We start from the raw sequence: 14,535 nt of genomic DNA on the forward strand, positions 1-14,535 counted from the left end.
CTGCCTCTGAGTGATACTTTTACGGAGTAAAATATTCTATGCTAGGCAACAGTGGTATGCAGCAGGGGATTGTACAAGAATGCACAGTCTTCTTTTATTGTCATATTAATGTTACTGTAAATAATGTAAAAGAATGGTAAGAATATCATGATTGTATCAAGTGGGAGAGAAAGGCCCAAGTTTTAAACAGTAAGCTAGTCCACAGCTAAGTGCATCATTCATGAAGAACTACTCACTCTTAGGAAGCCAATTCCAAAATGCCCACATCTTTCTTGTACTTACATCACTCTGTAGCAATGCAGCGTGGACTGAATGAGCAATATGAATATCACCATCCAAGCCTCGTGAGCCAACCATCTGTCCTTTCATTTTCTGAAATGCCTCCTTATACTTGTGCTAAAAAGGAAATAAGAATAGAAATGTGAATAGGAGTGAAGAGAAGCATTAGTCAAATTGTTAAAACCTGAATAAAAGGGTTTTCACATTACAGAAAGCAAGCTACGGACAATAAATGCTGGCTATACTTAATATGATAATAAATCTGAATGAAACTTTAGTGGATGCTAGGAAGACCTCACCTGTGCAAACATTTTAATATTTTATCCTATTTAGAGAAAAGCACAAAAAAATACACCAATGAACACCTACAAATAGCTTGGGTTAGTTACCTGCTATTGCACAGGCGGTGAAAGATAAGAACCCAGTGCAGGTGCTCAAAATTAGCCTCTGAGGAGCCTCTCTCCATCAGCATTCTAGCAAAGTCAGAACAACTGGGCTCCTATGCTTGAAATCTGTATATTTCTACAACCTTTAAAGGACACTCAAGACAAACCCTGAAGGGTAGAATCCCCTGAATAAGCTCTCTCTTTCAAAGCTTACCTAGCCAACAGTGGCCGACAGCTCCTAAAAAATCCCTGAGATTGCTGAGTCACTACAGCAGGTAAGTTTATTAGCGAAGCTGACAAACTTTTGTTGTTTTAGCAAACCTTCCTTTGGTTAGTTACCAGCAGCACTTCATTATGGCTGCATCTCCAAAAGCCCAACTAACTAGACTGAGGCCAGATGTCTCTCAGATGTAGAGTTGGCTGGACATGCTGCTTCCATCCAGAGTCACTCAGCAGATCAGAAACAGTCTGGAGTGACTGGCATATACTACTGGACAGTATCAGCAGTAAGTTCACATACATCACTTATGATTTCACCGGAAGCTTTTGCTGCCTGGAAGGGAATGGCATCTAGTTTCAGTTGATAGCCACCATCTTTCATCTTTCCCCAGGACTCCTTATAGCGAATCTAGGAAGCAGGAAACAGGAATAAAGCAGAGCTGCTGTTCAGAGGGTTGACACTGCAGCATTATTGCTATCCTAGCAATGTTACACATCAGTTTAATTCTATTCTAATGCAGAGGGCTCATATAAATGAAACTATCAATACACAACAGGAATAATCACAAGACAAATGTCCATTATTGTAGAGGAGTGAAGGCAGTGGGTTGATCAGCATTGATAACATGCAGCTGTGGCCTTGCCTTAGCGGCAGTGGGTTGATTGACCTGGATGATGTGCAGCTGTAGCTTGTTCCTGCTAAGTGGTTAAATAGCCCTGAGGACGGTGGGAGAGGGGGTTGGATAGAGGAGGAGCAGTGTGGTCTGACCTCTGGAGGAAGGTGAAACAGCACAGGCAGGAGAATCTGACTGATAGTAAAAACCTTGTTGCAGCCTACTAGCCTGCCTGTGTTGCAGCAATTGGTGCCCTGTGTGAGGTTGAGTTGGACTCTGACTACAACACATTATTAAAATGTATTTTTTTGTTCTTAATCTTTCTAACTTATAAGAAGATTGATTTCTTATATTACTTCAGAAACATTTAGACTATATAATGATCATATCTGGGGAAAGGAAAGAAATTTAGCCTGATTTCCTGTGTAGGACAAATAGCAAAGCACTATCAACTTTTTCACTCTTTTTTTTTTTTTTTTTAAAGCATTAAAGGTCAGATTTATACCTCACTGATATTCATAGCATTTAATTTGGCCTGAAGGATTTCAGGAAGATCTGTCGTTGGTGTATATTGATGCTTTACACTCTCTCCCTGCTCCTTGTACAGCCTCTGAGAGGAAAAAAAAAAAAAAAGATTAAAAAAAAAAAAGTACTCGCTACACATTCAGTCACTAGTTCAGACAAAAACATTAATAAACAAGTTTATGGAAAGCAAAGACTATAGAAAAGTGACAGCAGCATTAATAAATACAAGCCATTGTATTAGTCAAAAAACTCTGGGAGTCTGACGCATCTATCAACTAAAGAGGAACTCCTTGAAGTTTTGAGTGTATAAATCAATGTATATGAAAATTCAGATACTGGAATATTAATTTGATGACCTCCAACATATGTGAATAGCGAGAGGGAGAATGAACAGCATTTATTAACAGGTATGTAGCCACAGGTGGCCCATCAACACTTTGAAATTCCACAGAAATCTGGGGAGATGAAGTTCCCCAAACACATCTCTCCAAAGTTGTTCATTTTTACCAGACAAATATGATATTAATTACCTATATGATTCCTCCAAATTTATTTCCAGAGCTAGTTGCAAGAGGGTACTCAATAGTCAATGGAAAGAGATTAAAAAACCCTCAGAAGTGGACTGATCCCACCATAAAACAGGTGTTTATGTGGGCTACCTTGGAGGCAGAATACAGGGCTGGCTCAGGACTAACAAGCTCCCTGATGTCTGCAGACAGGTATGAGTTGTTCTGTGCAGTTAGCTGGAACTTCCCCTACAATGGCTATGCAGAGTTCACCTCTTCCACATTATTTTCCTTTCCTAGCTTAGTTTCTTCTTACATTGACATAATTTTCAGGTGAGTACAGATAGCCACCATCATTTTTTGGGTCTTTAGATATGACCCACATCTTGACCACCCAACTTGCCTTTCCAAGGCTATTATTTCTGTGTGAGGCTTTGAGATCCTCTACATTAGAAAGAACCTTTCCATTTCACCCTGCTGCCACTTTCTTTAGCAAGTAGGTCCACTTGTATTGCAGCTCCCTAAGAGGGAAATTAATGAGAACTCCATGTGTGAAGAAGTGGAGCAGCAGACTGATTTTGACTGTGGCTCAGTGGAACAAAATGACTTATATTTATCCTGCCTGAGATGTAAGCCTTTTGGATCTTATTAATTAAACCAAAGGCATAGACACTATACGTATTACAATAGCATGTGTTTTACACAAAGTCTTTCATCTTCTTCACTTTAAAAATATCTATTTTCACAATAAAACCTCCTCTCATGTTTGAAACTTGTCTTTTTTGAGTGACTTTTGCTTATTATTCACTTCTGTATTATCCCAGTTAAGTCTACAATATTTTTAAATCGCTCTTCTATTAAAAATAAACATGTTTAAACACCAAACAGCCTCAATTCTTCCCTTTAAGTTTCCCCCTCCTGGATTTCTCTCTCAGCAGGATGACAGCTTGAAATAGTTTATTTTTTCTTCCTTGTCATGCTGACTTACAGTTTGTTTCCAAAGAATATGCAGAAACTGAAATTTGAAAGGTCTGTTTGAAAAGGAGAAAGAACCCCAAATGTGTTCTTCCTCAATGAATCTCAAATGGCCAAAAGTCTCTGAAGGTCAAAGGTCAGTCTTACTCCTAAATTTTACTTCTGGAAAATAAAAATTGGACAGAAATCCCTTTTTACATGAAAGTCTCATTCATTTCAGTGGGATCTCTACGACTTCCCATTCCAAGTCAGAAACATGCTTTTTGTGAGATGCACCACACCAGAACACAGAAATTTCATGGTTCCCAGGGATAATCTCAGAGAAAGAGAGAGAGAGAAAGCCAGTGCTTCAATCAGGTCGTTCAAAGAGGATACCACTCTTATAATCATAATGTATATACATTATAACTTACATCCACAGCCTGGTTATAACTAATTCTAGCCTGGATCATCTCAGGAGTGTCTTTAATACTGGTAAACTTCAAAGCATATGGATGCTGACGGTACTTCTTCTGTTGAGCAGAAAAAGATCAAAGCTGTGAATTTTGTGCTGCTCTTTCATGCTATTTGAAAGAGAAAAATCATAGGTTGCTGGAGATTAGAGTGAATTTGTGAACATAATTATTATTCCTCTTTCCTCATCTTTATGTCCTAGGTACTTTCAGATTAATATTTGTTTCAATTTAACAATAACCTTTTGCCAATTAATATTAAAGAATTTCTCCATAAATATAAGAAAAACATTTCAAAATCAGATTCTGCCTACCTAAATACTCCAGAACTCAGGATTTTAAAATCTTTTTCAGATTACTTCAAATACAGTATGACTGATTATATTTTTTATTTATGGTTTCTTTAAGCAAGATATTATATACAGTTGTCATGTGTTAATAATGGCAATTGTTTAACTTATTGTTTCAGGGTTTAGGTTTCCTCCTAACACCTATATTAAATCTCTGCAGCCATTAACACTGTGCCTAATTGTAATGGTATATCTTCTGGATAATTATATTAATTCTGCTTGCTCAAAAGGACCCATAGTAGCTTTTGAGAGGTCTTGTTATATATGCATAATTAAGATGAAGGCTATTTGATGGCAAAACGACTTTCCATATCACCAGGTCACTAAAAGCTTCCCTTCCTGCATAAGTTGTCCTAAACCCATCAACACTCTTATCTCTTCTCTACATAGTGCATACTAAATTTTCCCAATGCCTGTGATGAACTCCCAAGTCAATAAGCATTTCATGACTCTTCTGGATATTGTTTTTATCTCAGTGTTCGAGTCTAAAGGCACGTCATTGTCTTTTACATTGAGCTTGTGATCCACATAAGTTTATTTGAGGCAACATCTTGATTCTTTGGGGACTCAAAACACCAATGTAAAACACATTACCTCTTTAAAGGTATTACAAGCTTATGAGCAATTTTTTGGTTTCAGAAAGAAATCTCTTAAAAAATTACCAGTCTTGCTAAGTTTCACTGGGTACAAAAGCGGTTTATATTTTGTCCTGTTCAGCTTTAGAGACAAATAAGGGTTGACCAGAACATCTCTACATAAATTTTCTAGAAACTATATTCTGTCAATTGCTTTTTACCATTACTACCAGGGCTAGTCACCGTGTGTATGTAAGAAAGGAGAAGGCTCATAGCCATCTAAAATTATTTAGTACTCACAAAAAGGTTGACATGAACAACCTAGCAGGTCAAATTTCTACTTGGCAGTTTTTACTACTCTAACATCAAAATGGTATACCTATACAGATTCCAAGACTGTTCTAGCTGGCACTGCTGGACTTTTATGAAGCTACCTTGCTTTACACTAGCTGAAGATCTAGTTTATTGTGTCTAAAAAAATTGTCCCTCTTCATTGTAGATGATTACACAGGGAAAACATAATGTTAGCAATCAGTCAGACATGAAAGGATGACCATATTTTTCTGAGACACTAGTGGTTATGCTGTTATTCTCACTGAGTGAATGGACAGATGATTCCTTCATCACCCGTGGTTATCTAAAAAATCACAGGACTGAGTCTCCTACTGCAGCAGATTTGGCTAGTAGGACTCCCTCTGAAATAACAGAACCAGAATACTACAAACCTTTCAACCATTTCCACCAGAACCTCCTCTGAAGGCCTCATGGGTCTGACACAAAGGATTCTAGAGCCTGCCTTTTCCTCTAAGTGATACTGGTTATAGGGAAAAATAAGGATGAAAACTACCTGGGCCAATAGATAGCTGCAGATAGAGATATCTATATTAATTTCAATAGCTAACATGAATATATATGAAAAGGAGCAAGAAGGTACAAAAGAAGGTTCTGGGTCCAATGACTGCATCTTTTCATCATCTCTCCTGTTTTGCTTCATTAAAAAGGTAGGTTAGTGGGTAGCAATTGAGCACTGTTTGATTGCCATTATTATTCATAATATCATTTGTCACCTACTTTGTTTTTGCAAAGGCTATATAGACTCCTACTGGTGTGTGTTTGGTATCTGGTTTCCCTCTAATTACCAGTCCTATCCCTGGTTTTGAGGTCTTTCATGTGGTATGCCTTTTTCTTTCCCCTTTGAGTGGAAATTATTTTAATTTTATACAGACTTTTTGCACGCATTATGCAGCAAATTCTGTTACATGCTGTCATGAAATCTCACCTCACTAATGAGTTCTCCTGCCTTCTTAGCCTGCTCCACATTTAATGACCCAGTGGCTATCCATCCAGCTCCTTTCATCCAGTTCAAATCTGCTCTGTATTGGTTCTGACAAAGAAAAAAAATCCTATTGTTGGTGTTCATACACTTAAAATGCCATTAAAGGATTCAGACATCTCAGGAACAACAACCAAGTCAAATTAGCGCCTGCTTTTGTTTTATTCACTATTGCACAGTTGCAAGGAAAGCAAAAAAATTACAGAATGAAACAGAAGTATTTGGACTCACCGGCATTTGTGCAATATGTTTTGCAAGGTAATTTTTAGAAGCGGTCTACACCTTACTGTCATTTGTAATTTTTATTCTAAGGTGTCAAAAACTTTGGTTCTGTTGTACATAGTGCAGTGTTGCAAATATCATTAATGATTTGCAATGATAAGAAAACAGTAGCATTTCCCAATCCCTATTCTTTTGTTGTACTGGAGGGAAAGCATTATGTTTTGTTTTTTCCATGTGTCTTTAAGGAGGCTGAGTACAGGAGTACTTCACACTTTCCTCACAAAAACCTCTTCTACCAACAGCCTACTGAATTCCAAAAGCTTACACGAGCACTACAGCTATGTTTCTCAAAGAAGCCAGAAGGGTTTCAGCACCTATACCTCAACAAGACCTATACACATATCTATCTTAGTCTCCTTGAAAAGTTCTGATTTAAAACCTCAGAACGGGAAGTCTAACTTATAGTAACCATTTACAGTACCAGACAGTTCATCTGATGGTTACTGTTGGGCATGTGGTCTCCATATGGAATTGTATCACCAGTTTTATCACTGTAAATTATTTAACCTCCCTGCACATTAGGTTAAAAAAACCTGTACAACATATATGAATCCTAGTGTTTTATTAACATTTGAAGTAGGCTTTGAGTAGGCTTTATATCTCTTGAGCAAGTAAGTGGTTAATATTTACTGTTTTAATATTAACTGTTTAATAGTTGAAAAATTAGGTGCATAAATACCTCATGGCATTAAAAGCATAAACATCTGAAGAAATTCAGCCCTAAGTGTCTGAAGGGGTTGAATGAAAGGGTACTGAAATAAATTCAGCTCTGGACTTACATCACTTTGCAATCCGTAGGCCCACTTGGCCCATGCCACTTTCATGTCAGTAGGCAGGGCTGTGTAGTGATGGAGAGCTGTCTTGTACCCTCTATCTGTGGCCAAGTTCTGAGCCTTTTTGGCATGGACAAGGTTAACCATATCCATGGAGACCTGGAACTGATTCTTTGTGTCCTCAAATGCCTTCTTGTACTCCAGATCACTTTGCAACTTTGACATTTGAAGGGAATGAGCCATCTGTGAATCTTCCTCCACAGCTTTTACTCCAATCAGCTTACCCTTCATCTTCTCATAACCTTCCTTATATTTAATCTGTGAAGAAAAAAATAGACCGTGAGTAAACGATCTAAGCTGCCAAACTGACAGCTCTGCGAGTAGTAAAGCAATGGTCTACCAGAGCTGTGACATTCTTGGTCTTTGGTACAAGCAAGAAAGAAGTCCATTTGCAAAAAAGAACTGGAATGCCTTAGAAATTAGAAAGTGTTTATAAATAAACTTTTTCTAAATAATAATATGTTCACAAAAAGCTGTAAGAAATCTTTCCTTTTTGTTTCTTTCTAGGAAAACCAACATTCTTTAAGCACTGAGGTCAGAAGGTTCTTTCACATATTTTCTGGCCAGTCACAGATGTATTTAGTTATGATGTTTCACAGGAGATTTTCACTTCATTTTGAGTTCTAAAATTCACCCTCAGGTCAAAATGAGAATAGGAAAACACAGTCAGCATGTGGGGAAAAACTCTGAATTGCTCAGAGCAAACTTTCTGACTAATTATGGAATGCCAATCCTTAGCACAAATTGAGTGAGGGTGGCTCAGGGCACTGAGATATATGTGACATATCCCTAACACCTGGTAGCAACCTGGACTGTCAGCTGTCCTAAGAATAAGGAAGCTCATAGAGTCCATACTCACATCACTTGCCAGATCCTTCTTTGCCTTAGCTGTCAAGAATGACAAAGCATCCAAACGAAGCACAAATCCTTTTTCCTTCTGCTTCTCCCAGCTACTCTTGTAGAGTTTCTAAAGAGATGAAAATACCACAGCCTCTTTATTACTATCAATATATTCTGTTTGTTCTATAGTCACAATGAAAGCTCTCAAGTAACATCAGACCAGAATACACTCCATGCCCAGAAACTATCTGTCTAAGGATCAGATCCTGGTGTCTTCACTTACATACTGTAACTGAGGGCACCGTAACCCCATTATCTCACTGGTTCCAGTGAAACTGTCAATGTGCCACTCATCTGGGAAATCTACTTATGTGGAAAATACACAGCTTCAAACTCCAAAAGCAACAAGTCTTTAGAACAACAGATGTGACTAGTGTTTCATTAAGAGCAAGTAATCAAATTTAGCTATAACATTTTTACATCTAAAACATTTGGAACTTCTCAGAGAAAGAACTTAACTTTTACCCACAGAACAAACATTTCAACAGCAGCTGTAACTATTCACAGGAGTGAGGGAATCCAAACCTCTGTCTTACACAGTACCTCACTGATATTGGCAGCATTTGCTTTGGCCAGTATGAAGACAGGATCATCTTTGCTGATGGTGTACTGATGAAGAAACTGCTCTTTTCCTGACCTGTAGGCAACCTGTACATAGAAAGTAAAGCATGGTTAACAAGCAGTAGTCCAGGTTTAATACTGAAGGAATACTGATTAAAACACCCCAAATATTCAAGGATTTGTTAGGGTAATTTACTTGGTGAGTCAGTCTTTAGCATCATGACTTTTTTTGCCAAATATGAATTTGGAAGCTGACACAGAGTCAGGTTGACCAAATTACTCATGGTTAAATTTCAGGGAAACAGTGAAACACCATACTTATCAGGATACTTTAATTCTCTTTCCTAAATTTACCTACTTAACTGGCTATAAAGCTGTCAGTAATTCATACTCTGTACAAAATGTATGCAAGAATACATCCAATATTAAACTACAGCTACTTTTTAGGTGGAATGAAAGTCTTTAATAGGATGCAGAAACAGTGAATTTTAGACATGAAATTAAGAACACTAAGCAATTGAATCTGCAGAGAAAATTTGTGACTTAAATGTAATTAGCTGACTGCTAATACTCCAGTGAGGACTAACATTCCAACTTTAAATGAAAATATCAAGGACCTTTTATGATCCAAGTAGCAAATGTCTCCATTTTATATCCCAGGGCAACATCAACAGAGAAATGAACTGCTCTGTTTCAGAAGCCCATAAAGCTGTTGGAGGAGATGTTAAAAAGCAATGAAAAGATGTTCCATTTCACAAAATGTTACATTTCTTACATCTCACAGAAAAAGATAAAAAAATGTCTCTACTATAAAGCTCTAAATCCGTGGTTACTATTCTGACTTCAGCACAAATACAGAAAGGCAGCGCTGTCCAGTACATAGGAAATAAGTAACAGGAGTCAGGAGACCAGCATTCTCCTCTGATTCAGTATGGTGTCATCTGTGAGCACACAACACTCATCCAAGTAAATGCCAGGTTTTTACTGAAGCAGAGGAGCAAAAAAAAAGCAAACATGGTAGCTTCCTGGAAAAGACCAATCAAGAAGCAATAATGCTTCATTCACATAACAACTGAGAAGCTAACAGTATCTTCATTTCAAGGCACAACATATTAAAAGTAATTTTAAAAAAGCTTGGCAAGTAACTACTGTTCCAAATTTAGTTGTTAAGCAATTTTAACAACAGGTTCCCTTTCTTTTGGAAACTTAAAAGTGAGCTGCTGTCAGCTAAGTCCTGCCAAGGAATCCTGCGGTACCATCTCAGCCTTGAAGTGGTTGGGCAGTGGAACTGAATGACCTTTGTAGGTCCCTTCCAACTGAAATAGTCTATTCTATTCTATTAAATTATAAGCTATCCTAATCTGTCTGCCAGGGTTGCCCAGCCCCAAAGAAGAATAGGGAGCATTCTGAAGGCACCCAGTTTGGGAAAATATGCCTATTTTAGCATTTTACTAAATCATCGAATCAAAAAGTGAAGTACTTTAGTAAAGTAAGTAAAGTACTTTAAGAGCAACAGCTGAATAACGTGTGTGGTCTCACAAGGCTGATGTAGCTTTAAGTAGTCTGACAGGGCCCTCAGTGGAGAGAAACACAGAACCTGTGATGGATGTATATCAGTCCTGTGGTAATGTCTACCTCGCTTTGAAGCACCACTTGAGGATCAGCTGGGAATACTGTGTTTTCCCTCCAACTTCCTTCCTCACTTTTACTACCTCATGGATAACCAATTTTCTTGCAGATGACACTAATGTCTCTGGAACACCCAGTTATACTTTCATGAACACACTTCAGCCATACTTGGATCCAGCCTGCACCACACAGACGTTTGTCACCGAGACTGTCTTGTAGAGGCACCCTCCCACTCCCCCGCCAGCCTCTGATGTAATTTATGAGAAACCTTACATGTCTATTTCCATTCCCACTGGGGTTTGATTTTGGTTATTGTTCTAGTTCAGACAATTAATGAGAGAATTAATCAAATAAACAAATAAGACCCCTTAGAAATAAATCCCAAGAAATTTCATCTATTGAGAGGTTTCAGGATTGGGTTCTCTTCCACCACCAGCCCAGTCCACATATCTCAGGAATGACCACATTATGAGTAAGCTACTGGGAAAGATACAAATTCTGTCAAGGACTCACATCACTCTGCAGTTCCTGGCTTTTCTTGGCATGCTTGATCTGAGAACTGTCAGCCACACTGGTGAACTTCAGAGTATCAGCCTTCTGTCTGTACTTTTTCTACATCAAATTAAAGCAGGTTACACAGAAGTTTCAGTAACTACCTTTTCCCGTAAATACAGTATTCTCAAAAAGTACATGACTAATAGACCCAAAAGTCCCATGTAAATTCCCAAGACAGTTTTAGTATACGCATCAACAAAATAAGCTTCCAAATACTACCCAGTGATAGTATTTTCGAGGCAAGGGCAGTGCAAGAGTATGGTAAATGAATTGTTGCTGACTTTGCAAGTATGGGTACTCTTTGGTGCCAGATGTAATAGCTACATATCTTACAAGATCTAGGTTGCACACCAACTGATGAGTGTCCTTCGCAAACTGGGTATGACTTAACTCAGGATACAAGAGAGCTCATAAGCTACACGGTCAATATTACTATCTCATTTTCTTACATGAGACTTCTCAAGCAAATGCATGTGATGTTCAAATCACTGAACATATATTACTAAGATATTTAAATTAAGTTATTTTTAAATTATCAATTAAATTAGAGCAGGCAATTTCAGTATCCTGAAAGTAACATAAATTCAAAACTTTCCCCACCATCTCCCAGATCTTTTCAAAGCAGAGCTCAGTGTAGACACTGCAGTCAAGCCTTCCTGGGAGCAACAGCTATGAGAGGCCTCCACAAGGCTCAAGTCTTGGATGTGGGAAAAAACATCATGCTTCATTCATCCTCTGGTACCAGTACTTATATAAAGCCTATTTGAATGGACAAATTTGCATAGACACTAGTGTTTCTAGTTTGTTAAATAAGACTGTCCTTACTTTTATTCCATCTTACTTCTTGTTTTGCATTTGAAATACACCAAAATGAATGAAAAACTTTAATTGACTTCTTCAGGCTTTGGATCAGCCCTGTTTTGAATCAATATCTCTGCCTCAGCTTGTTCTCAAATGAGTGATGCAAAAGGCTAAGCAGCTCTTTTTATCTTTGACACAGTATAAAGAAATGCAGCATCCTATTTCATGACCATAATATGATAGGGGACACCAAGCAAATACTTCTTGTATACTTTAGTTGAATTCTTATTCTAACAGTTCAACCATGAAGTGGGGCATTCCACCTAGGAAGGAAAGCATCTTTTCGTTATCTGGCATTTCAGGCGAGAAATCCTTCTGTTTGAACTGATGGGTGAACATATCAGTTTATGCTGTGTCTCTGCTAGTGGAACACAAAATAGAAGTTAAAAAAGCATGCAGCACTTCAAAGAGGTGCTCATTGCTTTATTTTAGGAACCTGGAATGGAGGCGGATTAAAAAAAGCATGTTTTGTCACATTGCATGCAACACAATGTAGTGACATTCTGCAACAAAATGACAAAATGCCAGGCACTGTATGGCAATAGAGCTCTCTAAAATAATATCCACTAGTCTCCAGTTTAAATGACTGTCAGCCATCTCTTGGCCTTACACAGCACTGGAATGAAAAGGCAGATCATTATGGGTTAAATATTTGTGGAAGTGATTATTACTACAGCACACCACAGCAGCAGATGTCAGTCTATCCCTAGTGAGACACCAGATCTAAGAGTAGCTGCTCTTCTTTTGTTTCTAAGATGTATTTTTTTCCCCTTGCAGGAGTAGTGAGAGGATGTCAGAGACCCAAGGTATCAGAGTGTGATCTCCAGTAACTAACTGGCTTCTGTTCCTTCCTCCAGCACTAAGTGGGATTTTATCCTTCTTGTCAAACTTCCCCTAATTTATTCTTCTATCTGTCCTCTAGTTTTCCTAGCACTAGTGAGATGACTCAACCATAGCTAAGCAGCTGAGGAAGTGTACTTCCATAAGGTTAATGGCAGTGCAAAGCCATGAATTAATCAAGTAAAGCAAGGAAAAGCAGCACAAGCTAAAGTTGCCAGTAAAGTCACAACCCTTATTGGCCAAAGAGCAAGGAAATTTCCAAACATGGCTAACAAATGCCTATTTTTTCAATACTGTTCCTTAAACTCTATGCATTTCATGTAGCCTGTACCATAGGAAACGCTAATTCCTTTCAATGCCGATCTGCAAAATGGGTAGCTGAATGAAAAGAGGTGGAAGGACAATTATGAGGACTTTTGCTTCACAAACCTGACACAATAACCACAAAAAGGGAAAAATTACTTTTAACCCCTAACCCAGGATGTCTAAACTGTAGAATAACTCAATTATGCGCACCAGTTCTTCTATTTCTTAGATTTTCCATATTAGGGATTCCTTACCTATTGCACATGATGTAGTGGAATAAGTCTGCATAAAGCTTTGAATAAATGACAGAAGCCTGAGTACTTTGCTTACCTCACTGACCAAATCTCCTGCCTTTTTGGCTTGCCGTATATTAAGACTTCCTTCTGTGATACACCCAGCTCCTTTCATCCACATCAGATCTGCCCTGTATCGAAGCTGTAGGGGAAAATGCTATTTATTGGAATGGGGAACACAGGTACAATATTTGTATGTGAACATGGGCACCCCTTGTAGTTTCAAAGACATTGCAAAGACTTTTTTTAAAGTCTTGTCATTAAAAAGTAATGTAAATCAGTGTCCATATGAAATGCAAATTAATGTCAAACTGAAAATGTCTATGAACACTTATACTTCTTGTAACTGTTAAGATATACATCAACTTACATCACTCTGGAGACCATAGGCCTTCTTTGCCCATTTCATCTTCATGTCTTCTGGAACCACTGTGTATTCATGGAGTCTCTTTCTATAATCTAAGTCACTAGCAAGTGCCTGGGCCTTCTTAGCATGTCTCAGGTTTATCATATCCATAGGCAGATGGAAATGTGTCTTACTCTCCTCAAAATCTTTTTTGTAGGCAATCTAGAAATAGAAGGGATGAAAATAGTTGGCTGTATCAGTGTGTTGCAAAGCCAAAGCTATCTTAAATCTCCACTCTTGTTTGGGTCCTTATGCAGGTTAGGCAAAAAGCATATGTAGAAATCAGGGTCTATGAGGGATGGCAAGATGGCAGGATGAATTTTGCAGACTCTAGAGACATCTTTATTACAGTACATCTTAATTTTAAACATACTTTTATCTGCTTCAAAGTTTTATGTAGAAGAGTTTATATTGAGTTTTTAATAGAAAGTGATTTTCCTGCCCCAAAACAAGGACACCATCAACCCAAAATTCCCTATGAGAACAAAAATACAGTGCAAACATTGCAGATTAACAGGTGGAGAAAGGAAACCAATTTTTGTTAAACACTTCCAAGAATTTCTTATAGTGAGAGCAGTAACAGTGGTAGATCACAAATTGTTGCTGAAAGATTCATAATTATGAAAAACATCTTTTGAGCAAGAGAAATAATTTACCTCACTACTCATCTTGGCCACCTGTAAAGAGTGCAAAAGTCTGGAATCTTTGGCTCCAATTGCTTTTCCTTTTGATTTTTCATATTCTTCTTTATATTTAATCTGTGAAAAAAAATGTTTAAGTCAAAGAACATTTCCAATTACCCAAGATGTAAGCAATAAGTTTTTCACTGGTGATTTGGATGGTCAAAATTTAGAA

General features: G+C 37.9%; 1 protein-coding gene across 2 annotated transcripts in view; it reads right to left on the minus strand.

Moving 5' to 3' along the window:
* NRAP (nebulin related anchoring protein) overlaps nt 1-14,535 on the minus strand; it is a 58,598-nt gene that overhangs the window by 15,030 nt on the left and 29,033 nt on the right. For both annotated transcript variants that reach the window (XM_080403282.1, XM_080403281.1), the window contains exons 18-29: nt 14,337-14,438; nt 13,645-13,842; nt 13,312-13,416; nt 10,933-11,031; nt 8,773-8,877; nt 8,189-8,296; nt 7,276-7,587; nt 6,161-6,265; nt 3,918-4,016; nt 2,004-2,108; nt 1,186-1,293; nt 283-396 (exon numbers count right to left, since the gene is read on the minus strand). In XM_080403282.1, coding sequence (XP_080259408.1) covers nt 283-396; nt 1,186-1,293; nt 2,004-2,108; nt 3,918-4,016; nt 6,161-6,265; nt 7,276-7,587; nt 8,189-8,296; nt 8,773-8,877; nt 10,933-11,031; nt 13,312-13,416; nt 13,645-13,842; nt 14,337-14,438 — 1,560 coding nt within the window. The remainder of the gene's footprint in view (nt 1-282; nt 397-1,185; nt 1,294-2,003; nt 2,109-3,917; nt 4,017-6,160; nt 6,266-7,275; nt 7,588-8,188; nt 8,297-8,772; nt 8,878-10,932; nt 11,032-13,311; nt 13,417-13,644; nt 13,843-14,336; nt 14,439-14,535) is intronic.

This window comes from Falco punctatus, assembly GCF_963210335.1.
Source record: "Falco punctatus genome assembly, chromosome: 9".
NCBI lineage: Eukaryota > Metazoa > Chordata > Aves > Falconiformes > Falconidae > Falco > Falco punctatus.